The sequence below is a fragment of the Acipenser ruthenus genome, chromosome 14, assembly GCF_902713425.1.
Source record: "Acipenser ruthenus chromosome 14, fAciRut3.2 maternal haplotype, whole genome shotgun sequence".
Lineage (NCBI taxonomy): Eukaryota > Metazoa > Chordata > Actinopteri > Acipenseriformes > Acipenseridae > Acipenser > Acipenser ruthenus.
In genome coordinates this window covers 32,114,986-32,142,218 of record NC_081202.1, presented here as the reverse complement: position 1 = coordinate 32,142,218, position 27,233 = coordinate 32,114,986, and the positions used below count along the sequence as shown (strand labels likewise).

The 27,233-nt window shown below is 42.3% G+C and overlaps 1 protein-coding gene across 3 annotated transcripts in view; it reads right to left on the bottom strand.

Moving 5' to 3' along the window:
• The window catches only part of LOC117419369 (receptor-type tyrosine-protein phosphatase O-like), a 53,240-nt gene that overhangs the window by 11,199 nt on the left and 14,808 nt on the right, over window positions 1-27,233 (bottom strand). The window contains exons 2-18 of one of the 3 annotated variants that reach the window (XM_034032062.3): window positions 23,252-23,522; window positions 22,911-23,069; window positions 22,140-22,292; window positions 20,756-21,187; window positions 20,434-20,595; window positions 19,805-20,001; window positions 18,546-18,669; window positions 16,134-16,327; window positions 14,914-15,025; window positions 14,274-14,437; window positions 13,316-13,436; window positions 12,428-12,561; window positions 8,082-8,211; window positions 5,867-5,987; window positions 4,794-4,862; window positions 2,710-2,793; window positions 1,942-1,977 (exon numbers count right to left, since the gene is read on the bottom strand). In XM_034032062.3, coding sequence (XP_033887953.2) covers window positions 1,942-1,977; window positions 2,710-2,793; window positions 4,794-4,862; window positions 5,867-5,987; window positions 8,082-8,211; window positions 12,428-12,561; window positions 13,316-13,436; window positions 14,274-14,437; window positions 14,914-15,025; window positions 16,134-16,327; window positions 18,546-18,669; window positions 19,805-20,001; window positions 20,434-20,595; window positions 20,756-21,187; window positions 22,140-22,292; window positions 22,911-23,069; window positions 23,252-23,522 — 2,663 coding nt within the window. The remainder of the gene's footprint in view (window positions 1-1,941; window positions 1,978-2,709; window positions 2,794-4,793; window positions 4,863-5,866; window positions 5,988-8,081; window positions 8,212-12,427; window positions 12,562-13,315; window positions 13,437-14,273; window positions 14,438-14,913; window positions 15,026-16,133; window positions 16,328-18,545; window positions 18,670-19,804; window positions 20,002-20,433; window positions 20,596-20,755; window positions 21,188-22,139; window positions 22,293-22,910; window positions 23,070-23,251; window positions 23,523-27,233) is intronic. The other 2 variants (XM_034032063.3, XM_034032064.3) reach the window with 2 other exon arrangements.

Here is a 27,233-nt window from a genome sequence, read left to right as displayed (position 1 = left end):
TGAATTTGAATTGACATTATTTTAAAGTGTTACCCACATATCACCCAAGTGTCTGTATTAGCCAAAGTGTCTCTGTAATAATGAAAGCCAGTAAAACAAAAGGAAACATGATCCAAAGTGTCAGGGCACTAGATGCCGCTGCCTCTTCTATTATAAAGTGTCATCGGAGGCTGTGTGGTCCAGTGGTTAAAGAAAAGGGCTTGTAACCAGGAGGTCCCCGGTTCAAATCCCACCTCAGCCACTGACTCATTGTGTGACCCTGAGCAAGTCACTTAACCTCCTTGTGCTCCGTCTTTCGGGTGAGATGTAATTGTAAGTGACTCTGCAGCTGATGCATAGTTCACACACCCTAGTCTCTGTAAGTCGCCTTGGATAAAGGCGTCTGCTAAATAAACAAATAATAATAATAATAATAATAATAATAATAATAATAATAATAATAAAGAGTCCGGTCACTAGATGGGGCTGGCTCTTCTATTATAAAGAGTCCGGTCACTAGATGGGGCTGCCTCTTCTATTATAAAGTGTTCGGTCACTAGATGGCACTGCCTCTTCTATTATAAAGAGTCCGGTCACTAGATGGGGCTGCCTCTTCTATTATAAAGAGTCCGGTCACTAGATGGGGCTGCCTCTTCTATTATAAAGAGTCCGGTCACTAGATGGGGCTGCCTCTTCTATTATAAAGAGTCCGGTCACTAGATGGGGCTGCCTCTTCTATTATAAAGAGTCGGGTCACTAGATGGGGCTGGCTCTTCTATTATAAAGAGTCTGGTCACTAGATGGGGCTGCCTCTTCTATTATAAAGAGTCCGGTCACTAGATGGGGCTGGCTCTTCTATTATAAAGAGTCCGGTCACTAGATGGGGCTGCCTCTTCTATTATAAAGAGTCCGGTCACTAGATGGAGCTGGCTCTTCTATTATAAAGAGTCCGGTCACTAGATGGTGCTGGCTCTTCTATTATAAAGAGTCCGGTCACTAGATGGGGCTGCCTCTTCTATTATAAAGAGTCCGGTCACTAGATGGGGCTGGCTCTTCTATTATAAAGAGTCCGGTCACTAGATGGGGCTGCCTCTTCTATTATAAAGAGTCCGGTCACTAGATGGGGCTGGCTCTTCTATTATAAAGAGTCCGGTCACTAGATGGGGCTGGCTCTTCTATTATAAAGAGTCCGGTCACTAGATGGGGCTGCCTCTTCTATTATAAAGAGTCCGGTCACTAGATGGCACTGCCTCTATTATTATAAAGTGTTCGGTCACTAGATGGTGCTGTCTCTTGCTTCTAGAAAGGCATTCTAACCAAGGTTATAGAAACAAACTTCTCATAAAATCCACGGCATTAAGAACCACTCAGAACGGCTGGAAACAGCATTAAACAAGTCATTTGAAGAACATGTTTTTTTAACTTGAGTTTCCAACAGTAACATGAAAACTGATCTATAAAAATAAATACAATACTCAAATAAAATGAAAAATAAAATGTCGAAGAATTAGCATGGGGGGATGGCCAAAACCCTTGCCTTTCTGTATTCAAATCCACTCTATCATTGACTCTCTGCAGACACTGTTAAACTACCTTTGGAATCATCCATTTCCTATACCTAGAGTTCCTGCATCACAAACGATCATGTGTTTGCAAGACTTACCATTTTGTTTCCCTATTAAAAGCAAAAGCATAGCAAAGTGTAGTAAAGCATGGTGAAAGCAAGCTAAGGAGTCATGGCATAAGATTAGTACTGTATTTTCCATAGATCTCTATATATTTGCTTTATATTGATGTCTATATAACTTGTCAATAACTGTAGAAATGTACAGAATACTACATCCTGTTCTGGATTTCTAAAACCGTCTATACAAATCTATAGATTTTCAATCTAGAATTTCCACACGCACCGACCCCCCCCCCACCCCCAAAAAAACCCCCCATGATTTGAAACAGGCTTACTTTGTTAGCTTCCTCTTCTTCAAAGCAGTTTTGCTCCTTTAAAATAATAATAATAATAATAATAATAATAATAATAATAATAATAATAATAATAATAATAAATTCAGTCCATAAATACTTTTCAAAAACAAAACAATACACAGAGCCCACACTAGCTGTGTATGAAATAAAAAGAGAGGATATACATTTTAGATTAAAATAGTATCTCTGAAATACAGTACAGCTGTGCACAGATAGGCTGGCACCCTCAATATTGTAGCCCTTAGAGGCCAAAACACAATATTACCCCTTCCTAATTCCTGTTTTTAATGGGTTTAAAATGCAAGTATAGAAAATATTTGAAGCTTCTATATAAAAACTGCAGTGTACAAAATTTAAGACATATGCAGATGTTTCCACCAGTAGGATTTTTACTGGCACTAAGACAGCTGATTCCGCTGCTGCCAGTAGCTGCACAAAACACATTCTTAATATAACCACCTGTTTCACTTTCTCTAAACTTAAAGTCAATAAAACAGAAGTATTCCTCTCTTCAGCACTGATGGTGTTAAACTATGGTAGCAGTCTTTTTGTGGTTTCTTACTGGCAGTAGAATTTGTTCTGGTAATAGGAAACCCCAGAATGACTGGAGCCAGGATATATTCTACTGGTCTTAATCACTCTGATATACATATATTATAGTTTATTCTTTAACCCTAAAATTAGAACCATGAAAGTCACTCTCTCCGTGTGTTAGTGTGTTAAGACAGTCGTGTAAGCGATACTCACCAGGGATTAATATAAAAAGCCAAGAGATAGTCAGTCCAGAGGCATGACGGCAAGAGGGTGAGGAAGGCAAAAATGCTCCTGCGCCTGGAATGGAATTGGACACAGGGACAGACAGACAAAACAGTGTGCTCCGTTAGGAAGTGCGAGGACGTGGCAGAGAAAAGACAACATCCATGTGCTTTAGGGGTGGTGTTAGTCTTTCATTAGCAGTTAAAACAAGGCATGCAGCTCCACCTCAAATATCAAGCTGAGGGAACACTGAGCCACTTTGTGACTTGGAACTTGGTTTCAGGAGACTAGGTTTCAGGTCACTGCATGGCACACCAGGGGAGACTTGGGGTTTGATATAGCAAAGTTGCCCCAAACTAGGTCTCCACGTCTCCTGGAACCAGGTTTGAAGCCAGTGTTCTGAAAAAGTGGCTCTGTGTTCCCTCAGCTTTACTGAACTATGTTTGACCTGCTTGAAGTTACACATCGATGTGTAGGGTGTCTCTCAATATTATAAAAAATACAATACAAATTCATTTTTTATAGTGTCTTTCATGCCATGGTATCTCAGAGCGCTGTACAAAATGAAAAACAAGAGAGCTCTCATGTACAATGCACTCCAGCAGCTACAACCATTTACATAAAAGCACATTAACAAAGGATGTTTTAAATTTAGACTTTAAAAGAATCCCATGTTTGAACCTGCGTAATGTCAACCGGAATCGAATTCCACAGACGAGGAGCACAACAGCAAAAAGCTCCAACTCCAGCTGATTTAAGAAGATTTTTTGGAACAATAAGATTTCAAGGAATGAATAGGAATATACAAAGATGTCCTCTAGTGCAGTTTGGGTGAGAGGACCGCAAAGTGAAGCTTAAATGATTAATGTTATAATAAGAGACTATTAAAATCTTAGTAGTGCTACATTTAAAAAACACTCAAATTTAATACATTAAAACAAGAAAAGATAAAGAAACCTTATAAATTCAGAGAGAAATGTTTCAACATTGAAGACATTGAGAACCATTTCGAAATGTCTGTCATTGCATTTATTACATTTATTTTAGTATTTCTATAATAGGAGACACCCTATACACGACATATTAACTTATTATAAAAATCACAAAAATGAAGACTGTACTCATGAACTAATATTTAACATGTTGTTGTTTTAACCCCCATAAGGGGCACCCACCCTGTTACACTATGCAAAGGATAAATCTAGTCCAGGGAGCCTGGTTGAATTTCCTAAATTGGTTGTTTGGATCATGACTTGCCATGCTTACTAACTTTTCCAACAAAAAGTGTACTTTTACTACCTGCTTCTGAAAAGACTCCTGAAAGCTGAACATTCAGGGTTTCAAACTAAATGACATGATACGGCAGCTGGAAAATTAAAGGCGGCTTCAATGTCTTTTTTTTTTGCTATTATTATTTCTAAATGAGAAAGGCATCTATTTTGACAGTGCAGGTCACTGAAATGATAGATAGCCCGTTTGAAAGTGCAGGTCGATGTCAGTTTCATTCAGTGGAGCCTGAGCTGAGCTGGACTGAGGTTCACAAAGTAAAGCCATTATGAGGCTGGGTTTATTGCTGCATATTCCAATCCTATGTCAATAAGTGGGGCAGTCAATTCCACTGTCAAATAACATCCTGTAAACAGCATATGAGAAAGTGCTGTGCTGTGAAGCCAATAGGTTAAGCAATGTGCGCTGGAGCCTTTTCAACACTGATCTGCATCCTCACAATCAGCCCTGTGGATTCTTTTCAGATGCATGTTTTTGCATGAATAGTTAGTAAGCATGCCACAAAAATGATCTAAGCAGAAACAGTAGAGACTCATAAAGAACACACATAATAGGACATTAAACACGCAAGAAATGAAATCTTAGGCAAATGTAGACGATGGAAAGTATCTCCTGAGTTACAAAGTGAGCCTGTTTTGATGTAATGTTTGGTATTAATGCAGAACATCAGCTTCTATCTACATCGATATATCTATAGTTATATAAAAAATACATTACTGGTTCATCTCAAGGCCACAGGAAATGTATTAAGAAAAACACAAAACAAAAAGAGCAGGCAAGGCACCTACCAGTTATAGGGCAGCTTCCCACCCCTCTCCAAGGAAGCAAAGTTAACAAACGTCCCGGCACCACATTCCCTGAAACACACAAAACAGGGCAGGTTGAGAGAACAGATGTTGAAAACAGACAACAGAAAGCAAACGACAACACTACAATCATACTGGAATACGTCAAAGTAAAGACACTTCACAATAGTCCTGATACCTGCTGCACAGAGAGCAAACCCTTTAGAGAGGATACATTGACTTGAACAGTCCTTTTACTGGACTGTCTCTCCTCGTGCGCCAGTGATGAAAGGTCTCAAATATACTGAGAGTGGCAGGTTGAGACTGTGTGTAACCTAGGCTCGTTTCCACTGCCTGTCCCCAGGTATAGCTGAGCCGGCCGGTCTGGGTGAGGCGTAACTGGAGGGTTCCACTGCCTTTCCTCGGGTATAGCTGAGCTGGCCAGTCTGGGTGAGGTGTAGCTGGAGGGTGTTTCCACGGACGCTCGGCTATACCTCAGACACCACAGTTTAGTATCTCATACCCAACGGGGCCAAACTGTGTTGTGCGGAAGTACAGCATTGAAAGGTGTGTGCTAAAGAGACAAATTGCTTTGAACAATGGCGGCTGTGTTGAAACCAAGCCTGCCAAAGTTGTTGCTTCATGGGTCGCAGAAGAAATGCCAGCTCTCCTCAACATTTGGGTGGAACACCACATTCAAGAGCAGCTGTCAGGCCCAGTTAGAAATTAAAAACATTTGACAAAATCAGGGAAGTTCTGCAGCAGCAGGGAACCGATAAAGTTTTGCATCACCCTATAGAATTAACAAATGTTGCTTCCTAAAGTCAAATGAAACCTGCTGAATAACGTCATCTTAGCATATTGAATTACATGCCGCTTTGTAGTTTGATTGAAATCCATCAATCCTAAAATTCTAGGCAATGCAAAACTTTTGGCCATCGCTGTAGAGCTGAGATTGTATGTACAGTACGCTCTGTTCATTGATGGGGGATAACCCGAACCACAGCAAAAACAGTCTGAACCAGCATTCCGGATGATGACACGTGGGAGCTGTGCCGGCCCCCGGATTCACTCACCTGCCCATCTGCAGGTGTTTCTTCCTGAGCACCAGGAGGAGGAGCAGGAGCAGGCCGAGGAGCAGGATGCTGAGGACGGCCAGCGCAGAGATCACCAGCACATTGGGGTTCATCTCGGGCACTGCAAAACAACAAGAGGGACTATGCCTTTCAAGGTACCCATGCCCATAAATTAGCTTGCAGATAAGTGGAGAAGCTGACCGGCGGAAGCCATGGGCAGGGCAGGATAGCTACCCTCCTCTGTTAGACGAAGCCAACAAGCAGCTGGGCTGGGGAGGAGGAGATGAAATCTAGTCGCACAGCAGAGACATAGTGGATTGAGGTAAAATATAAATCCCTTCCTTGCCGATCATTGGACATATTGTTTATCGAAGCACAAATATGAAACTAGCTATTAGATTGATGATTTAGTCGGATGTGCCTAAAAGATGCTTGATGTTTACGTGATTTGATCGATGGTCAAAGTGAGTTCCCTGCCAGAGCCACGACTTTGCTTAATTAATGGCAACAAATAGACATCTTTTTCAAACTCACTATTGAAATGATTTTTATTGAAGTTTAAAACAGAAGGCATACAATCCCTAACTTTGTTGTTCATATTCCTGCAAATCTTTTTTTACACATAATTTATGCATCGAGTCTTCTGCATTCACAGCGCCGGCTGCTTCATTCCAACTTCAATCAGTAGCATTTCATTGGTTCCCAGCTCATGAAGGATATTGTCTGCAGTGATGCCAGCTCTTGTCAGCAGGGAAGAGAATGATCACAGTTCCTCTCACACTGCTGTGATCATGTGGAATGCACTCTGAACGCACAGGTCTTTGTCTACAAAGAAACACCCGGTATACTGACCCACTTGCACCCTGTGATAATTCCCCATAGAAGTTGAAATTAGGTCAGCTCCCTGTTGTCAAGTCTAAAACAGAACTATTGAATTCTAAAGCTGAGGGAACAGTGGCTTGAATTCCGGTTCCAGGAGACCTAGTTTGGGGCCTTTGTTGTATCAAACCCCAAGTCTCCCCTAGTGTGCCGTACAGTGGCCTGAAACCTAGTCTCCTGAAACTAAGTTCAAAGCCACAAAGTGCCTTTGTGTTCCCTCAGCTTAAAACAGAATAAGATCCTTAAATAAAATCTCTTTTCCATTATCTTTCATTGCCATTATCTTTCATTGATAAAATGTCTTTGCCATTCATCTCTTTGCCATTATCTGATGTAATGATATCATTTCATAAATCTTACCTGTTTTGAACTGAAAGACGTTTTGAAAGTAGCAGATGATATTGCAAACATGCATTTATTTAAATATCTGGTACCAAACTAAATTAAAGAAAGCTCTCAGTTTGCAAGCCTTACTTTCAGGTCGACTGTTACATTAGCACTTCAGAGGTCATTTTACCAGGAGAGTGACATTGTCCCCACCCCTTCAACACCTCCTTCCCTGTCATTAGCCAACCAGTATGTTCCTCTAATGATGGACATATTTTCCAGCCAAAAATAAATGTGAAGCTTTCAGTACCCCAAATGTCTCTTCTTCAGGTGTAAATGCAAATTTAAAAGAAACAATATCGTTATTGTAAATGTGAGACCATTGAGAACTTGAAAGCTAGTGATGTTATATCACAGTTTAGTGTATCGAATAAACAGTACCACATCTTCAGATCTAGTGGTCAAGGAAGTGCATGGGTAAAAGACTAGATTGATACTAGACATCATTCAGAATTGTGCATGTAAGCATACATAGGATATCGGAGTTCAGACTTATAAATTATTTAATTAGCTATTTACGAAGTGGAGTTGCATTCCCTGTGTATTGAGACAGTATGAGGGCTCTGCAGTAGGGAGCAGAACTGCATTCCCTGTGTATTGAGACAGTATGAGGGCTCTGCAGTAGGGAGTGGAGCTGCATTCCCTGTGTATTGAGACAGTATGAGGGCTCTGCACTGCAGTAGACAGCAGGGTGGCGTACATAGTGGGCAGTGTTGTTGTTGTTGCTGTGTGATACACGGCTGTTACAGATTCTGTCCCGTCGGTGAGATAAGATTAAAATCTCTAGAACCACGAGTGTAGACTAGTCTGGCTCTTTTGCACAGTGGTTGAGACGCTCACTCGCTCTCTTGGAGTGCGTGGGGTCGTTGGTTCGAACCCGGCCTCCGCTCTGTTACACATACCCAGTGTGAAGACCCTGATGCAAGAGGGGTCTCTCTGTTACACATACCCAGTGTGGAGACCCTGATGTAGGCAGGCTCGCTGGGAATGCTGTGGCTGAAGCTGGTCACACTGCAGTTATAGGCCGTTGAGGGGAGCAGGCTGGAGACGGTAACCATGTGAGAGTTCACACTCAGCTGCTGTTAACAAGAGAAAGAGACCAGCATGGGGGGGGTTAAACAGCAGCTTCATAGGGGCATGAACTAACTTTCATATAACTTTCACAAAAAAGTTCAAAGCACCCCTGTTGATTGACTAGAGCTCTCAGGGCCATTCCACTCCAGGTTTAACAGGTAAAATTGACTAATTAACTACTTCAGGGTCTGGAACAAAGACCAGGAGTAGAAGGGACAACTTTGGGCAGCCCTGTATTAACTCTAAGCCCTGCTCTAGGGGCAGCAGTGTTGCCAGGAGACATGCTTTGCACCAATGCATGGCTATATCTGAGAATGACAGTACTCTTTAAATCGTTGCTGTTGTTTCGCTTTGAGACGACTCAAAACGTCGTCTGAAACGTTATTTCCATGAAAGCCATGAAATGTGCAATCATATTGGGCTGCAGTCACTATGTACTGTGATATGAAAATGTTTAAAAAGGAGGAACAAAGAAGGCTTCAAAATTATAAGTGCAAAGGCATATTATAAATTAGAGTTTCTGCAACTACAAGTCAAACCCGCTTCCTATCCCTCTTGTGAACTGAACATTGGAATGTGCCAAATGCCAGAATAGAATGGGAGCCAATGTGTACAAGCTCCTGATAATATCACTGTGGTTATTATCACACTGCGGTTAATAATAATCACATGCATCAGTCAGTCATACAGCTGGTTTTCATGCCCTGACATCACCTTGGGAAATATATACGCAAGATTAGCAGGTTTCCAGGTAAGTAAATCGCTGTACAGTATTGAAATGTTCAGAACACGGTAACACTTTACATTGTGTCTCTAATTACTATGTATTTACATAGTAGTTACTTAAATATATGTGTACTTAATGTTATTATGCATAGTTACAATATACTTAACATGTACATTTTTTGGCACAATATAACCCTAACCCCCTAATCCCTTTCTGATACAACTGTGTACTTACATATATTTTTAACTGGCATCTACCTGTTATTTAAATTTTCTCTAACTATATTATGATATTTACTCTCATTGTGTTAACTGCAAAAGTTAAGTCTAATATAGCCCTTCAGATGATTTTATAATCCCTCAATATAAAATAAGTATCTGTATCCTAAAAATGATGCATTTCTTGGTGTTTTGCTCCCCACAGTGATGATCAAGCTCCATTTTCTATGCATTGAAATTTCACTGCTCTGATTACGGGCATGTCTAACTGGACTGTCCTCAAAACAGGACGTAGCAGTTTGTAGACAAAACAAAGGATTTACATTTTTTTTTACCGTGAAGAAATATTGATTTAGAATGTATCAAATTACACAAATACAGCTTGAGTTGTGATTTTTTCAAACTAAAATGAAGTTGGTATGTAATGGGTTCATGCTTGTTTTGGCAGGGTATTGGTGAACTCCTGGCGAAGCCAATTCTGTCCCTTTGAAGAAATATAAATACACACACACACACTGCAGTCACATTCTCTTCATTCATTTTCACAACGAGACAATCACGCAATACAAGGAGATAGTGTGAACAGGGTAGCATGTCTTTCAAGTTTTTCTTCCTCATACTCTCTTTGTTTAATCCTCACTACTCAGAGTAATTTTGTCATTTTTTCTGTTAGATATAGATTTGGTGCATTTATCACATACAGTTTTTTGCTGGTGTCAGTAACCAATTAAAGGTTAAACTTAACTGATGAGAAAGAAACTGGCAGATAAAGGGAAATAAAATGTGCGTAAAGGCAGTTTCCCAGGCCAAGCAGGGAGAATGGATGAGATGGGAGAGTGTGGAACAACGCAAGATTGGCTGGCAAGACCTATGGTCAATTGAACAGAGCAGGATCAGTTTCCTCATCAGGTCAACATATGATGTTCTTCCATCACCACAGAACCTAAACCTCTGGGTAGGAGAGGATCCCTCATGTCCTTTGTGTTCATCACCTGCAACATTAAGGCACATTTTGACAGGATGTAAGGTGGCTCTTAGCCAAGGTCGGTTTACTTGGCGCCATGACCAGGTGCTGCGACGTTTGGCCTTAGCATTGGAAGACAAGCGTAACGTGACCAATAAGTTGCCATCAGGTCCATCAAAACATTACACACAAAAGACAACATTCCTCAGCCCGGAGAGCAACCACCAAGAAAAAGTGTTAAAACCAATCCTCGCCCAGGACAACTGGAAGCTGCTAGAGACTGGAAAATGCTGGCAGATGTTGGTCAACGGCTTATTTTTCCACCTGAGATTGCCACCACTAAGCATCGACCAGATATTGTCTTGTGGTCTGGATCAGCACGCCTTGTCCACCAGGTAAAGTTAACAGTGTCATGGGAGGATGCTGTAGATGAGGCGTATGAGAGGAAGAAACTGCAGTATGCTCAACTAGCCTCTAAAGCGGAACAGCGAGGATGGAGAGTCCGGGTTTACCCAGTGGAGGTGGGTTGTTGAGGATTTGTGGCACACTCTACAACCCGGTTTTTCAGAGACGTCGGATTCAGTGGCCAAGAGTTGCGTCACACAGTGAAGAACTTATCTGAAGCAGCAGAGCGGAGCAGCAACTGGCTGTGGTTGAGACGGAAAGATTCTGGCTGGGGATCTCAAGCACAATAGAAAGAAAGAAACGCTGATGTACGGGTAAGTAAGCTGGGCTGAGTTCAGTGGGGGACGGAGGGGGGTGATGCTGGGACGCCAGAATCACCATCGAGCCCTCTTGAGGTGTCGTGGGCTAGTCGACGAAACACCGAGGATGGAAGGTGCCCACTTGAAGACCCCAGAGATGTACCCTACTTCGCTCAATCCAGACGGTTGTCATGCTGATGCGCTGTGGAGACCGCACTGTGGTTGATCCCCGGAGCCAGCATCGCAGCCGTTGTGTGTGCTGATGCGCCAGGGAGGCAAATAAGCTGATCCCTGGAGCCAGCATTACACTTCAGCCATCAACACCAGGACAGGAGATCTACATCATCATATGGAAGGAAACGCAAATGGATAGAGACACAGATGGATCACATTAGATTACTGTAAAGCTACGTCTTAGTTGGTGCTTATCTTGGCGAAAGCCGAATTCAAATCAGCAGTTTTAACATCTACTCTCTGAAGTTTTAACATCTACTCTCGTGTAATGGAAATCATGTAATAAGATACATTTGCTGTAAGTTACCAACATTATCCCATAGTTTACCTTTCTGTTCATTAATCTGTATCAAGACACATTTAGTTTCAGCTGATACCTCTCTTAAAGGGCAACAAGCAGTGCCTGTATACAATGCTGGTCTGTAAGCCCCGCACTGCGAACAGCCAGATGTTTTTAATTGTTCTATTTTTAGAAACTGGCCTTTGTTTTTGCTTTGAGTTTGTTTCTTACAATTAAAACCACATTTTTTGTGTTTTTTTTTTATTTCTCTTAGTACATTTTGTATTAGACTGTTTTTAATGGTTTAATTGTTTTGTGTGTGTGTGTGTGACGTGCTGTGGGATCCTTGTGATGAAAGGTACTTTAGAAACGTGAATTGTATCTAAATTGGATTGAGAAAATGAGTCAGAGTTAAGAAACTCCTACAGAAGAGGAAACAGGGAGTCTATTTCTGGGGGTATAGATTTTTTAACATGATTACTAATGACACAGCGATGCCAGCTTTCTGAGACAGGGAGGAGGTGAGCAGACCAGACTGGGCACCTGTACTATACACCTGGAACTGTGCCAACTCCTCCCTGTCACTCTTGGACTTGAAAGATTACAAAAAGGGAAATCCCATTCACTCCGTAGCGCTGAACACTCTTAAGACTTGCTATACTGTTTCTAACTAGCAAGCTACTGTAAATGTGCAAACATATATTGCACTGGCTCCTGCCTGCACCCTAAAACTTGGGCACTGGGGAGAAAACCTTTTGCAAATGGACTTATATTTGGCTATATAGTTAACAGTACAGTTTAGGTACAGCTTAACATAATGAAGTAATCATTATCAAAAAAAAAAAACCTAACATGTAAATAAGACTGTTGTTAACAGAGATAGCAGTGTCACCCATTCCATTACTACGAGTTTGATTAGCCACAGTGTATTGGTAACAAGCTCTGATGTGTCTTATTAAACTGATAGTGAAACCAGGAATGGATCAAACAACTACGCATTAGGAGTCTTATTTACATCCCTGAGTTAATAATAACCTTCAACATGACGGATTCGTTTTAAATAAGAGTCAGTGCTCCCGTCTCTTGCCTCTTACCTTCAGCTCTCCATCTAACTCCACTTGCTTGCAGAAGACCCTGTAGAAGTCGACCACCCCTTCCTCCACCCACAGCAACGTGACCGAGGTCTGGCTCTTGTTAACAGCAAACAAAGACTTCGGAGGGGCTGGTTCTGCAACAACACAGACCTTCAGAGACTCCCTGCATACTATCCCTGCCTCTGATTTCACCCAACACAACCCACAGGCTCCAGCTGCGACACTGAGCTCAAACTTCCTCTGTCGATGCTATTTTAATTCTTTGATGTGGCAGGGATCCTGCAAGTCTTTCAAACTGCTCTGCAGAGAAAAGCAGCATAATGATGATCAATTACCCTGTCGGTTACATTGCCATGAAGATCAATTACCCTGTCGATTACACTTCAATGATGATCAATTACCCTGTCGATTACACTTCAATGATGATCAATTACCCTGTCGATTACACTTCAATGATGATCAATTACCCTGCCAATTACACGTCCAGTATATAGCATCCTTCGTGCGCAAGCATCCCAGGATGCTTTGCAAAAGCAGATTCCTGCAGATTTAGAGTTAAGCAAATGGCTGATCAAAAAGAAAAGCCTTCAGTCTAAAATGAAACAGTGACATGCGGTTATCGTTCATCAATCTCCGCACTGTCTGACTTTGAAGGTCATGAGACAGAGCATCATTGTCACATACTTTGACTGAATGCTTGTTTTAATTAGCCGTCACCTTGCCATGCTTTCACTGTGCTTTATTACTATACCTTTTACTATGGGGAAACATTATTATGTTTTTACTATGAGGAAACGTTTCGAAAGGTCTGCCCAATGGTATGAGATTAAGCCAGCAATGACGGCGCTTGGAGGGCCCGGGCCACCTCGTTCTTGGGTTGGTACTGACCCAGTTTGATGATTCTCGGCTGGGACGTGTTCTTGCTGCGCTCGGTGCAGGCCGTGACTGTGAGGTTGTAGATGTCTCCAGGAGGCAAGCTCAGCACTGCTCTCATGACGCTCCGAGACACCTGGGAACGCAAGGAGGAGCCTGCCTGTCACTATCAGAGAACTACATTCATTTACTGGATTCATTATCCTGCTTTTTATCAGAGAACAGACAGCACTGCCATTCCAGGAACAGGAGGGAGACTGTCTAGATTAGTGGCACACAATTGTGGCTCTTTCAGTCCCTTCCAAACCATGATCTTCACTTATCAGTTCTTTCACACACAAACTGGATGATATGACATTTGAATACCTGCTGATAAATACTTCTAAATATTAAATGAGAAGAATTTTAGAAAAATGTAGGAAGTACCTGCTTCTATAAAAAAGGGTTATAGCTCACCCCTGCCACTGATCTGCCACATTTTGAACCTAAGGTACAATTCTATTCCTCTCGGTGGTGCTAAAACTTTTTAAAAATAAGCCTCTTTTCCAGTTTGGGCAATTCTGAGTATGAGTATCAGCACACACCTATCTCAGGACATATTCGCTTTCACTAAAGGTGTAAATACAGCTATTGTTCTTTGAATGTCATTGTAATTATTTGTTCACCTGTCCTTTGCTTTAAGAGGTTTGCAATTATGTGAAACATGCTTTGCATTTGTCAGAGTTCCTCATTCAATCCAAATCATGTGACAAAATGACCTTTGAACTTGCTGACCCCACCTACTTCCCCTCTGCAGAGTCTGAGCCAGCAGAGTTGAAAGACCGAACACCAGGCAGTTAGAATTCTTTAGACATGCTCAAAGGCAGACAAAGACAGAGAAAAATGATAACTAAATATTGGTGCATCAGAAGCCAGAACGCTACTCAATAATTGCAAACCTCATATAAAAAGACATGAGTGTAAAGCGGCTCACGTCGGAGGAGATGCTCTTTTTCACCCTCTTCCTCCCCTCTGCCACCACCAGCCAGTGCAGCATCCTGGAGTGGGCCAGGTCTGTGTCACCTTCGCCATACTTCCAGCCAATATTCAGCAGCCTGTTGGAGTATTCGACCGAGGAAATCTCAGGGGCTTCAGGGGCTGGGGAACAGACAAGGCCCCGATAAACAAACAAACATTCAAACAAGAGGAATATACTGACTCTCATTACACATCACAGCCACATATATATATATATAGAAGAGAAAAGGTTTTTAAAAAATGTACACAAAAGGTTTAAAAGATTAAAATATCTTATTTTCAGGACGTTTTGGTAAAAAAGCCCTTTTTCAGCTGTTTAAAAAGAACATTTTTCAATTTTGTCAGTTTTTCCTAAAGATATGGAAATCTTGTATTTTAAAGACACTTCTATCGAAAGGGATTCTTTGTTGTTTAGTAAATAAATAAATAGTAAAAGAAGAAATCAATATTAAAAGTGTCCTGTAGTATTTCTTAATTTAGTACTATTGTGGGTTTTATAATTCTGTATGTTTTGTAAATAACCTCTGTTCTCTCGCATGGGAAACGCAGCGCTCCGATTGGCTGGTGCTGCTCACGTGATCTCTGAAAGGCTCTACCTGTGATGAAGCTGACGGTGGAACTGTCACAGCAGCTGAGTTCCGGCTCTCCCCAGGTCACCATGGTAACACGGAAGTTATAGTACCAGGCAGGCAATAGATTGGTCACTCTCTGAAATAACAAAAATAGAAAAAAAAATACACTTTCCTGAAACTGGCAGATAGCAAGGTAGAAATAGAAAACAGAAGCACAACTCCCCAACGTTTCGGTATGTTTAACAAACCTTTGTCAAAGGAAAGTGTGTTTGAAAACAAACAGTGGAGGTACTTATAGGTTGTTGATGCCCTGGTAACAACACTCACTTATTTCTAATGAAATCTATTAATGTGTTTGTGATGTAATTTACTACTTAGTTAACGACGTAACAGTCTACTATTCCTTTCTATTTAAACCTTCAGGCATCATGGCACTGAGTCTATTTATCCATTTATGTTCCTTTATTCTTCTATATTGTATGTATTTTTTTCTTATAAAACTGCATTCTTCTACAGAATCACATCCATAATGTTATGATCCCCATATTCTATTATCAGCACCTTCAGGAGTAAAGGACCAGTCTGTTCTCAACCCCTCTCCAGGCATGGTGTAGAGCAGAGCATTGTGGGAAAGAGTGAGAGAGCGAGAGACTGTCAGAGTGGGCAGGGTAACAAAGTGTGAAGGCTTATTCAGTTTGTCTGAAGTGTTTTATTTACACTAGAGCAACATGTATGGTTGTATGCAGCACCTCAGTGTATTAATAATAACAGTTGTGGCTTGCCTGCAAGCCTGAGTGTGGATTGCTTTATTCTCCATAATCCGGGATACTACTGCCTAGACTAGTGGTTCTCAAACATTGTAGACCACACCCCCCTTCCTCTTGTCTGTGGTACTTGACGCCCTCCCCCCTCCACACACATGTACATATACCAGAAAAAAAAAAATCCAACATGCCACTGGCTTCTCTGTATGTCACTGATGGTTTTCTTTTGCACGAACCATCGTAATGAGAGCAAATAATTGTTCATCCTACTGATTGTGATCAACGATTACTAGTAAGCCGATAAACAACGTACATCACCAGATGGTAGCAGACTTTGTCCAAAAAAATAAATAAATCCTGAACCTTCTCACTGCCAAGATACCTTCTGCACCCCTCGTGTGAGAACCACTGGCCCAGACCAGTAACAGCACAGCCAGAGCCATTCCCCCGTTAACAGCTCTCTCATACAGAATACGTTACCACTGAGGCCGTTAGGGAGACTGTGCCAGCAATCTCGTAATAGGTGCTCCACTCCGAGGTCAGCGTGGCTGGGTTGAAATAGAACATTTCCACCACGTATTTGCGGAAGGTCACGTGGTAGGGTCGGCTCCAGCTCAAAATGAGCGCCGTGGGCTCCAGCGGGTACAGAACCAGGTCCCGGATCCCAGTGGGTTCTGGAACAAAGACAGGCGAGCTATGGGTTAGTGGGAGTCAATAAGCAGACTGCAGTCTGACTCTCCACCTTCAGTACATTCAGCATTACTGTCCGCTGCAGTGGTTAGTAACTGCCAGATAACTAACCGCAGCAACAGTTAGGATAACACAAGACTAGGTCCATTATCTGCAGGTACTGAACACAGCAGAGGATATTAATTCTAAACCAAACGTGTTATTTGTTTGTTAAAAACACAAACCTGTGTCACTGTATGACAACCCTAGCCACCACGCGGCCATGCCTTTACCAGGGAAGACACTCAGGTTATATTTTGGTCTGAAACGGTTAAATCTCCGAATTTTGAGATTCTATAGTCCTGACAGTTTTTCGAGTGCGTCTGCCTGTTGAGGCGATCTATGACGTTTATAATTTTGAATGAGTTTCCAGAGAGACGCAGTCCTAACGCAGGTGAGTAAAACAAATGTGTATGTGTACAATACATATCTACATGCAGGTACTGCAATTGCACATCACTATACTGGGAACTTCCTGGCCATGGTTAAATAAATGAACTGTGATTAGCTTAGTACATTTTTGTAAGCGCCCAATAATCACAATAAAATACAAATGCTGCTTCCCTTCAATTCCGTTCAAAAGTAGAGAAGTGATGTACCTGAAAACTTGTAATCTTTACACAGCAAATCGCACAGGTGTTTGAGTGTGTATGATTAGTGTGGTGTGTGCAGAATCAGTATACCCAGGTGAATATAACATACTGCACAGTGCTACATAAAGGAAGGCATCTATAACTATCTCTTGCATTTTTTGTTTTGCTGTTTCTCAGTCGCTGGCAGGCATGCTCATCCTTTCACCGCTGAACTGATTATCAACACATTCTGTGAAGAATCGTTTTACCCACGCCGCGGGCTGTGTCATGCACTGTACTCCCTCCGCCTTCAGTTCTTTCAGACTCTCATCAGAACATTGCTGTTTACTTAAACCAGGGGAAATTGAACTGTAGCAAAAAACCTTATTTTAGTCCTACCCAGGCTTATGTCTAAGAAAACAGGCTCAACAAAAGTGATCGTGTTCAATTTTACATTTGGCTGCTTGACTTCTTATTGTGTTGAGTGAGTGTTTGAAGCTCTGGAAGCTATATCAAACTGCAATAACAGTGACTGAGCTTCTGCACTGTGTCTTGTGAATCATAGCAGGTATTAACTACCTCTGTTAAATGGTGCCTTTGACAAAAGGGCTCTTCATTTTACTCCTCCTTGTAGCGCGACAATGACGAGCGGTCTGACCATACACAACATTGTTAACCGTAACGGTGTTTGATCGCCAATAAAATAACACCTTGCCTCAAAACTAACCAGGCTTAATGGCTCATCTGGTGATTCATTTACTGAAGTATTAAAGTTAACCCAGGTATGATCTGGTCAACTTTGAGAAAGGGAAAATCTAGTATCAAACAGTCTGATCTGTGTTTGTACCTAACTCTGTACCTCTACAAAAGATAATTCATGGAAGATGATATCATTAGCCTGGTCATATTGTTGGTCTAGTATTCCATTATTTTGACAAGGAGGTCAATGGTTGCCCTGTTTGTCTCTGTAGTTTATCTGTTTAGCATCAGTGCTTGTCTTTTTCCGAGTAGCTGGCTAATTTCAAATCTTTGTCAAGGTCAGAGCTTCAAGGATCCCTGTGATTCAGCATCAACAACACATCTAGTGATCCCTTCTGTACCCTCACCAATCTCTGTAGAGTGTCTCCTACCTGTTCTAAGTCTATCCCACATAACGTCCTCTAGGCTTTGGTCTTGGCTTCTGTTCTGAGTTTAAACTATTGTTTAGGGTTAACTTTGAGGCCTTTAAAAATCCTAAAAGTAACTCAAAACCATTTCACCCTAATCCTGCTTTCCACACTTTGTGACATATTGCCATGTACGTTAGCAGGATCCCAATTGCCACAGTTACCAGTGCAGTCCAGTAACGTTGTTACCCTGGAGCAGAGGCGTGTTTGCCTGAGCCAGACCAAACTATTGTCCAGTTCTGAGAGGTTGAAATCGGGAAATAAATGCTGCATCACAGTAACCTTGAAGCGGAGAGCTGTTTGCAATCTCTACCATTTCTATCTCCAAGCTCATACAGTAACATAATACCCCCGCCTTCCCCTGGATAGAAGAAATGAACTAAGCAAGTGCACAGTATCACTAGCAAGGTCTCTTAAGAGTTTACCTATTCCAAATATGACTGGTTCTGAAGGAGGTCCAACCAGAGGCCCGTTCTTGTGATAGACCACGACCTGGTACTGTGCTCCTGGAGTCAGGTTCTCAATACTGCTGCTCCTGCTAGAGTTCACCTGTGGGATGGAGGAAGTTAGTTGCACCTGTGGGGTGGAGAAAGTCAGTTGCAGTTCACCTGTGGGGTGGAGGAAGTCAGTTGCAGTTCACCTGTGGGGTGGAGGAAGTTAGTTGCAGTTCACCTGTGGGGTGGAGGAAGTTAGTTGGAGTTCACCTGTGGCATGGAGAAAGTTAGCTGGAGTGGGATGGAGGAAATCATGGGAATGCTGCTCTCATTGTATCCCAAAGCTTGTAGCTCCAGGAATCTCAGATGTCATGCACTTCCGATCGCTATGACGTTCTTACATGTGCATGTCAGTCAACAGGCGAAGCAGCCTACTTGGTTAATGACAGCAAATAAGGTGCTCAAGGGGTGGAAAAAATGTGCCATTCTAGTACAAGAGTACACGAAAGCATGATTTTCAGGCAGAGATCTAACCTTGCTATAACATGTGGGGGGTTTCACATGAAACCTGTATATCATATGGAAATGCATAACATGTATGGTTTATGGAAATGTTTGCTACATTAAATTAGACTTTACATTTCTGCTCTGTACGCCAGTTACACTTTAACAGATTTGCTTTACTTTCATTTTTCTGATTCCAGTGTGTAAATGCATGAAATGTTGCATGCATTATCTTTGAATGTCAGTCTTTGCTAGATTGGTAATTATGATCTGGGACTGCAGTCCTTTATATTGCAGGGGATTTTGCATTGCTGCTATGGGATTCAATGTGGCCTTAAAGAGGTTGGAGGGAACAAAATAATGAAATCTGCATCTATATATAATCACCTGCTCTGCACTTCAGTCACTTTGCAGTTATCCATATACTGGTACTTATTGAAAAATGTGACATTGGGAAATCGAACATGAAATACTGTACTACTAGTATGGCTTCCGGTAGACATTTGCAATATAATTTCTTAGTTTATTTGATTTCATGAATCCTAAAATTTGAGGTAATGCAAAACTTTTGACCACAACTGTAGGTCTGTGAAACCAACCACAGGTTTAAAATATACGCTTGCTGCAACGGCTCTGTCTGTCTCTGGCCTCCTTGCTGTGCTGTGCTAAGCTGAGTGTTCAGAGAGGTGTGTGCTGGTTTAACTGTGAGTTGGCCTCCTTGTTGTGCTGTGCTCAGCGGAGTGTACCTGGGTGCAGTAGTGGCTCTCCATCCTCTGGCTGGGTTTGGGCTTGTGGCAGGTGAGGGAGCGCACCGAGACCAGGATCCCACTGTGTGCCTCCTGGGACGGGCTCCAGGACAGGGAGGCGCTGGTGGAGCTCAGCAGCATCACGCTCACATCCTGGGGCCTCTCCTGCAGCGCCTCAAACCACTCTCTTTCAGGGCCTGGAACACAAACACAGTGCTGCCGGGCTGGGAAGTCCACAAACAGGAGAGCCCTGGGATTTCCCTGCCCTCCTGAAACACAAACACACTGCTGCCGGGCTGGAGAGTGCACAAACAGGAGCCATGGGAGAGCCCCGCCCTTATTCCCATCATGCACTGGGATTGAGTTACTGCAGAAGCAGTATCCAAGGCACAGTGTATTGTGATCAGAAACGTGTTCGTGATTTTAGTAATTTCAACCTGTAACTAGTGTCGTAAGAAAATTATCTATGTTGCAGTTAGGGGTGTAATGATCCTCGAAGGTACAATCAGTGGTGTAGTGGAGCCGGAACACTCCAGAACATCGTTCCAGTACTATTTTCTATAGGTAGCAGTGGTGTAGTCGAGGCAGTGTTGAGCGTTTTGCAGTTGTGGGCAGGGCTAGACACTCACTGAGATAGAAAGTGAAGCTGGTGTCGCTGGTGCTCTCTCGTGCATCGCACACCCCCGACGAGCTGACTGTTGTGATAGATACAGTGTAGGTCCCTGGCTCCTTCAGCTCCGCGGAGAAATCACGGGTGTGCTCATCCACGCTGACCACGTCAGTGGAGTTCCCTACAACAACGGGAGTGTGACATACAGTAGAGCAGATTTGAAATCCGCTGCGATCCGGCACAAATGTACCCCCGTATATATGCACCAAATCACTATCATGCATCCTCCGCTACACGCATAACGTAAGAAAAATCAAAAAACATACAAATACACAGCATACCGTTCCTGTAGATGTAGATGTTGAAGCCATCGTAGGAGGTGGGGGGGAGTGGAGGCAGCCACTGGAGCTGCAGAAGCACAGCAGGGAATGGGGTGGTGGTGGCTGGGGGAGACACGGCGGCCGAGCCCAGCTCGTTCTGATCCTCGTTCTCAAACTCCTCGCTCTCGCCAGAGCTGGGGGGCCCGGCAGGGGGCCCGGCGGAGGGCCAGGAGGGCTGGGTGGGGATGGGTGTGGGGGAGGGCTGGGTGTCCGAGCCATTGTAGTTGTAATCTACCCAGCTGTAGGATTCGTTCATGTGCTCCGTCAGGTCATAGGGCTGCAGAGTGCTGGCCTCCTCTTCCCCCTGGCTGCTCCCAGCCTCGGCCTCGCCCAAGAAGGTACCCGCGGTGATGTGGACGATCTGGTGGGAGATGTTGGTGGGCGGGTTGGGGACTGCGGAGGAGAAGGAAGTCTCTGTAATGCTTTGCTGATGCATTTGTGATACTGTACAGCATATCCATAATCATGCACACCTCTAACCCTTTGTGGTCCATTGTCGGACCTGGTCTGACATTGCAATTATTCCTATCCGGTCCATTGCCGGACCTTGTCCGACATCATCAAAAAAAACGCAAAAAACGGGTTTCTAGTCGTTTTTTCTCCAAAAAAGCCGAGAAAACCATTCAATGGCCGAGTGGAAGCGACAGGAGCCGAGACAAGCCGATAAAAAAAAAAAAAAAAAAACCAAAAGGCGTATCTCATGAATAGTCATACTTGCCCCTGGCATCCCATATGGGCGGTCATAAGGAAACAAGCTGGCTGTTACTGTATCAGCACACAGAGACTATCACAGACATTTGCAGAGCTTTTTTGGGATGTTATAGTAATAAAATAATGACTTGGATTGCATTATTGAGGAGTTTGGTGATAAAACGAGTGATCAGGAGATGATTGATCAGTATGTACGACTATTATTATTATTATTATTTATTTCTTAGCATATGTGAAAGCGATAGCGAACGAAAGGGTGGGACGGGGCTGGAGATGCCTAGTGAGTGCTTTGTTGATATGCAGGGCCTTTTAAACCCGTTTGACTGTGGAAAAAAATACTTTTAAACAGCGCGTCTAAAATTAACTGCGCGTGTGATAATAAATTGGACCTGACGCGCCTGACATGCACTTAATAAATGGACTACAAAGGGTTAAAGTTATTTAAATTAAAAAAGCAAAGGTAAGCATTGCAAAGAATAGCAAGGTATAGTACAGCATATTAATAAACATGGCAAACCAGGGTAAACTATGGTAAATGTATAGGAAATCATGGCAAAACTGCAAAAATACAGTGGTAAGAAGAGAAATTATCTCCTTTTGCATGTATAAGTCAGTAAGAGGCTGAGGACTGTACCAGTTCTGTGCTGTTTGGGCTTGTGTCCAACCCCACTGTATCTGACCAAGGTGCTCCTATTGACCGTGGCTTCAGACACCAGCTGGAATGTAATGTTGCTGTAGCATGTCCCAGGCAACCAGTGCTTGAAAACTGTTTTCCCCCTGAAGAAATCTAAAAAAACACCATTAATAGTACATTACTTATTAATCTTTCTCCAGGCTGCACACAAATGATATCGATCTCAGTTCACTGTGAAGCTGGGAGAAGCTAGGTTCTTGTTTAGCTATCAGCAGGGGTTTGCAAACTCATTATTTTCATTTTCCCAGAACTGATGATGGAAACCGAGAGACAAACCTATAAACTGTAAATAATGTTGACTGTTTCTCAAGACACACCACTGCAATAGGATTCTTCTGACTGTTTCACACTGAATTTAGCACAGCTCTGAGCCATAGTCATAAAACTTAGTCAAGCTGGGCAGAGTTTGCAACACATTATTAAACAACTTAGACGAACAAAGCACTCTGACTAAAGAGTTTCAAACTGTGGCTTTATCTTTGTACACTTTAATAATTGTATGCTCTGGTCTATCAAAACAGTTCTGTTAGAACTGCAGTTACAATTCAAACTGGCCAGAGTTCTGTAACCACGACGACACTCAATTTGAATCAGCTGTACAAGGTTTATAGAAAGGTCAAGTTAGGAAACTTCACCTCGAACATTCTAAAAAATGGGTGTCATTTTGGGTCAAACTCATGTTCCCTCAGCTTAAGCAATCCTGTCTCATACCTTTATAAAGCATGGAGCGCGGCTCCTTGTCTTCAAGGTAGCTGATGTTTACTCTTGTGAAAACATTGAACTTCTCTGGGTACTTGAGCTCAAAGATCACTCCTTTCTCAGGGGACAGCTTATAATCATGTATCAAGACGCTGGTCACTGGAAGAGGTTCTGGGAATAAGAGAGAACAATCATTTTAAAAAATGACAGCTACCTGCCCTTCACTGGCACTAGTTACAGTTAATCAAAACTACAAGTAGCACTGTTGTATTTGATATTGTATTTGTAATACTGGTTAAACTAAGCTCCGGTGCTGCTGTGCTTGTACATGCTGAAGCCCAGTGTTTGCTCACTTGTTAGTATAGTGACGGACTGGGCCGGCTTGGTCATCACGTTGGCGTTCATCACCATGAGAGTGATGATGTAATAAAGGCCGTGGTAGCTGGCGTTGAACACCAGGGGTGGCGGGAGGATGGTGCTGTTCGTGTTCTCGAACTCCAGGAAGTAGTTCTTGGACTCCCCCGTGATCTTCACGATGTAAGCTGACCCCCTCAGGTCCGACGGCTCCAGCGCCATGACAAGGCTGATGTCATCTTCCACTGTGACGAGGAAAGATGTGGCACTCTGGAAAAACAAAGAGGTATTCAGCTCACTCTAATTGTACTTTTAATGATAAGAAATGTAAAGTGTTGCATATTGGGCATAATAATCCAGGTTATACATACAAAATGAACAGGATGCAAATAGGGGACGAGGACTTCGAAAAGGAGCTCGGGTTATAGTGGAGTCATTAAAAGAATGTTAGGTTATATTGCAAAAAGCGTGGAATACAAGTCTGGAGAGGTTATGCTAAGATTCAATGCCCTAGTTAGACCCCATCTAGTATACTGTGTGCAGTTTTGGTCACCTCACTACAGAGAACACACCAATGCACTGGAGAAGGTACAGAAAGGGCAACTAGGATGATCCCAAGACTTAATGACATGAGCTATGAGGACAGGTTAAAATAATTAAATCTCTTTAGCCTTGAAAAAAGAAGGCAAAGAGGGGACTTGATTGAAGTCTTAAATGGTCTAGATAAAGTTAACCCAAGAGACTACTTCAAATTTAGCACAGAGAAGGCATAAATGGAAGCCGGGTAGTTTAGGAAGCACATTTTTACAGTTAAAAATGCATGGATTAGCCTACCAGGTGAAGTTGTAGGATCTAAAACACTGGGAACATTTACAAAAATACTAGATTCTGTGCTTTTAAATAATGATGCCGACGGCATAGAAATCCACCCTTGTGTTCAGTATAAAGGTCTGCAATCCCAAGACTATAAAACACAGCCTCTTCAAGTACCTCAATTGTGTAACAAGACCAGCATTCAGTAAAGCCTTTGTTAAACAAACATGTTTTAAAAATAAACTCATTTGCAACTAAAGCTGACTGTAATCAGAATCCAATGGTATTCCTGAATTGCTACATATCAATGGTGATTCAATTGAATAGACTGTTCAGATTCTGCATGGGAGATAGTTGCTTAATGGGATTTTTTTTTTCTTCGATTGCTTTAGCCTTTGCATGGTTGATTTCCATTTCTCTTCTCCTGAATGTAGTAAAGACAGAACGGCTTGATCAGTTGACACAAGTTGCGAGACGGATTTCAGATCCTTTATGATTCACTTCATTAATCTCAGCAGTACATCTTCACTGGAATTTATTTAAAGCCTGAAAAACAGATACATCACTCTAGTGGAAGGCAGCGTGTCAGATTCCATTAAGATTTCACTGCCGCAAGGAAAAGTTCTGTTTAGTCATATTTTTGTTGATTGAGACACACCATGAGCCAGATTGCAGCAGGGATGAAGAAACATTTCCTCCAAATCAACAGAGAAGCTTGGATGGACACGTCCATAACAAGCTGCTTCTGGGGCATTGAGTCACCCAGGTCGAACCTGCTTCTTCAAAAAGCAGTGTGAAATCACATTGTTGGTCCGTAGGACACTGGGTCCGACCGGGATAGAGCATGCCAGTGTGAAAGGGGCTATATTTAAAACAAACGATAGAATAGTTCTCTTTAATAGCCCAAGCTGGAGGGTGATGATGTGTTCTCGCAGTTACTTTATGTTCACAGTATGTTTCATCGCAACTGTAGTTATTAATATAAAGTATGACAGGATCAATAAGGCAGATCCAAGCACCATTACTTCTGGCCAGTGGGAGACAGCTCCCAGCTGCCTTTTCACACCCGGAGAATTTGTCAGCCCTGGGGATGTTCCACTACTTCAGTTTCCTCTCACTTCCGATTACAATCCAATGCATGTGATCAGTCAGTGTGCTGTGCGGTAAACCACAAAACGAGGCATGCAGAGACCAGCATTCATATCGAGTGAGAGAGCTTAATCACACCCGCTGTGCTGATGTTTAACCCTTGGGTGTCTGTGTTAGCTGCCTGCAAGCAGAATTTGAGAATGAGACTTTGAGAGGGAAAGAGGGTTAGAAACTTCCACTGGTCCTACAGCAAGTCCTGTGGTTCAGAACTCCCATTGTTCCGGTATATTATATGATTGAAAATCAACAGGCTAACTGACTGCACTTGAATAAGTCTCACCGGTGAGTCTGTAGGTTGACTGTTAGGAGTTATTCATGTACCTAAAGGGAAGGAACAAAATCTTTAACAGGGGTTACTCCTGGCTATTGAATCATTTAAATAATATACTTGATGGTAATTCGTTAACCCAAGACTGGCTGCAGAGCTAGTGTATGTTTCTAACCTTGTGTTTACCATCTGAAAACTATACAGCTGAAATATGATATCATAATAATATGAATAATATACTGAGATATATTTGATAATATTGAGAATATAGCACAGTAGACACTCAATATGGTACAGCTGATGTCATGAAAAGGGCCTCTTTGTGATAGGTCGCAGTGGTGAAACAAGTCCTCTTATTGGCTAAAAGATCCTCAGAAGTCTAAAATAGGCTACATCTTCTAATGATCCCCAGTTCTGTTACACACTGGGATATACAAACTGTATACTGTACACTGTACACTGAGGAAAAACTTAAGAAAATCTACATCAAATACTAAACTAAAAGCAAGCTTTCCAGTCACTGTCCAGCTTTAGCTGCAGAACTTCGTTATTTGGCAGTTTCTTTTTGTTTTGTTTTTTTAAATCAACACAGCATGCCGTCCCCATGGTTTTTGCTCTTGAAGGAAAGTACTAATTTATCTTCAAAATGTCACAACTTACACTGAAATTATGTTGCGTCAATCAAGGCCTCCATGCAGTAGTTCCAGATCAATGTTTCCAGCTTTGATTTGGAAGCTGTAAGGTTTTATATAAATTGTAATAATGTATGTGTCCCTTTAAATGGTAAAGTGAGAAACTCTGTCTGTGTTCACTGGGGAAAGTAGGAGATTTCCACTACCTGTGGATGTAACCTGTCTTGTATTTTAATGTCTGTAACTTGCATTTCGGGGCTTGAATACTACCTGTCAAGACCTGTAAGTTTACCTGCAGCTTCTGCATGTGATTGCGTTCTGTACTGTCTTTGGATTTCCTTTGTTCCTGAATTAAACTCTTTTGAACGAAGGACTACCTGGAGAAGACTTACTTTTAAGAAGAAAACAAACCTTGGCTATCTCAGGTGCTATCTCACTAGGACCTCAGGACTCAGTGTGTTGCCATGGCGCTATCTCACTGGAGCCTCGGGACTCAGTGCGTTGCCATGGCGCTATCTCACGGGAACCTCAGGACTCGTGCGTTGCCATGGCAACTTAATGGAGGCGTCTTAGTTTGGCTATTCAAAAAAATTGTTGAGTTCATGCTGCTAGCTGGTGTGTACATTTCTAATTTATTACGACTCTGATGGGGGGAAAAAAAACAAGAAATGACCATACAGTTGCTTTTGATAACCTGTACCCTACAAGATGTAAAAACAGTAGCTGCTCGTCCAGGGCTGTCCAATCACGGTCCTGGAGGGCCATTCCACTCCAGGTTTAACAGGTAAAATGACATAATGAACGACTTCAGGGTATGGGTGCAGGTTTAATTGGTTCAATTAAACAATTTTGAACAGGGTTGGAACAAAAACCAGGAGTGGAAGGGCCAACTTTGGACACCCCTGTGCTCGTCCATAAAATGACACCAAAAGTATTGCTTTATAGAGTACAGAGCCAGTTATGAGCTGTTTTGGTAGTACTTGAAAGTTGGTGCTGTCTTTCAATATGTTTCTAATAGTTTTCCAACAAAAGAACAATGTTTAATCAACCATTCTTAGTTTGAGTAGTCTAACTCAATTATAATTAATTACTCATTATAAACCTCATGAATAATTTTAG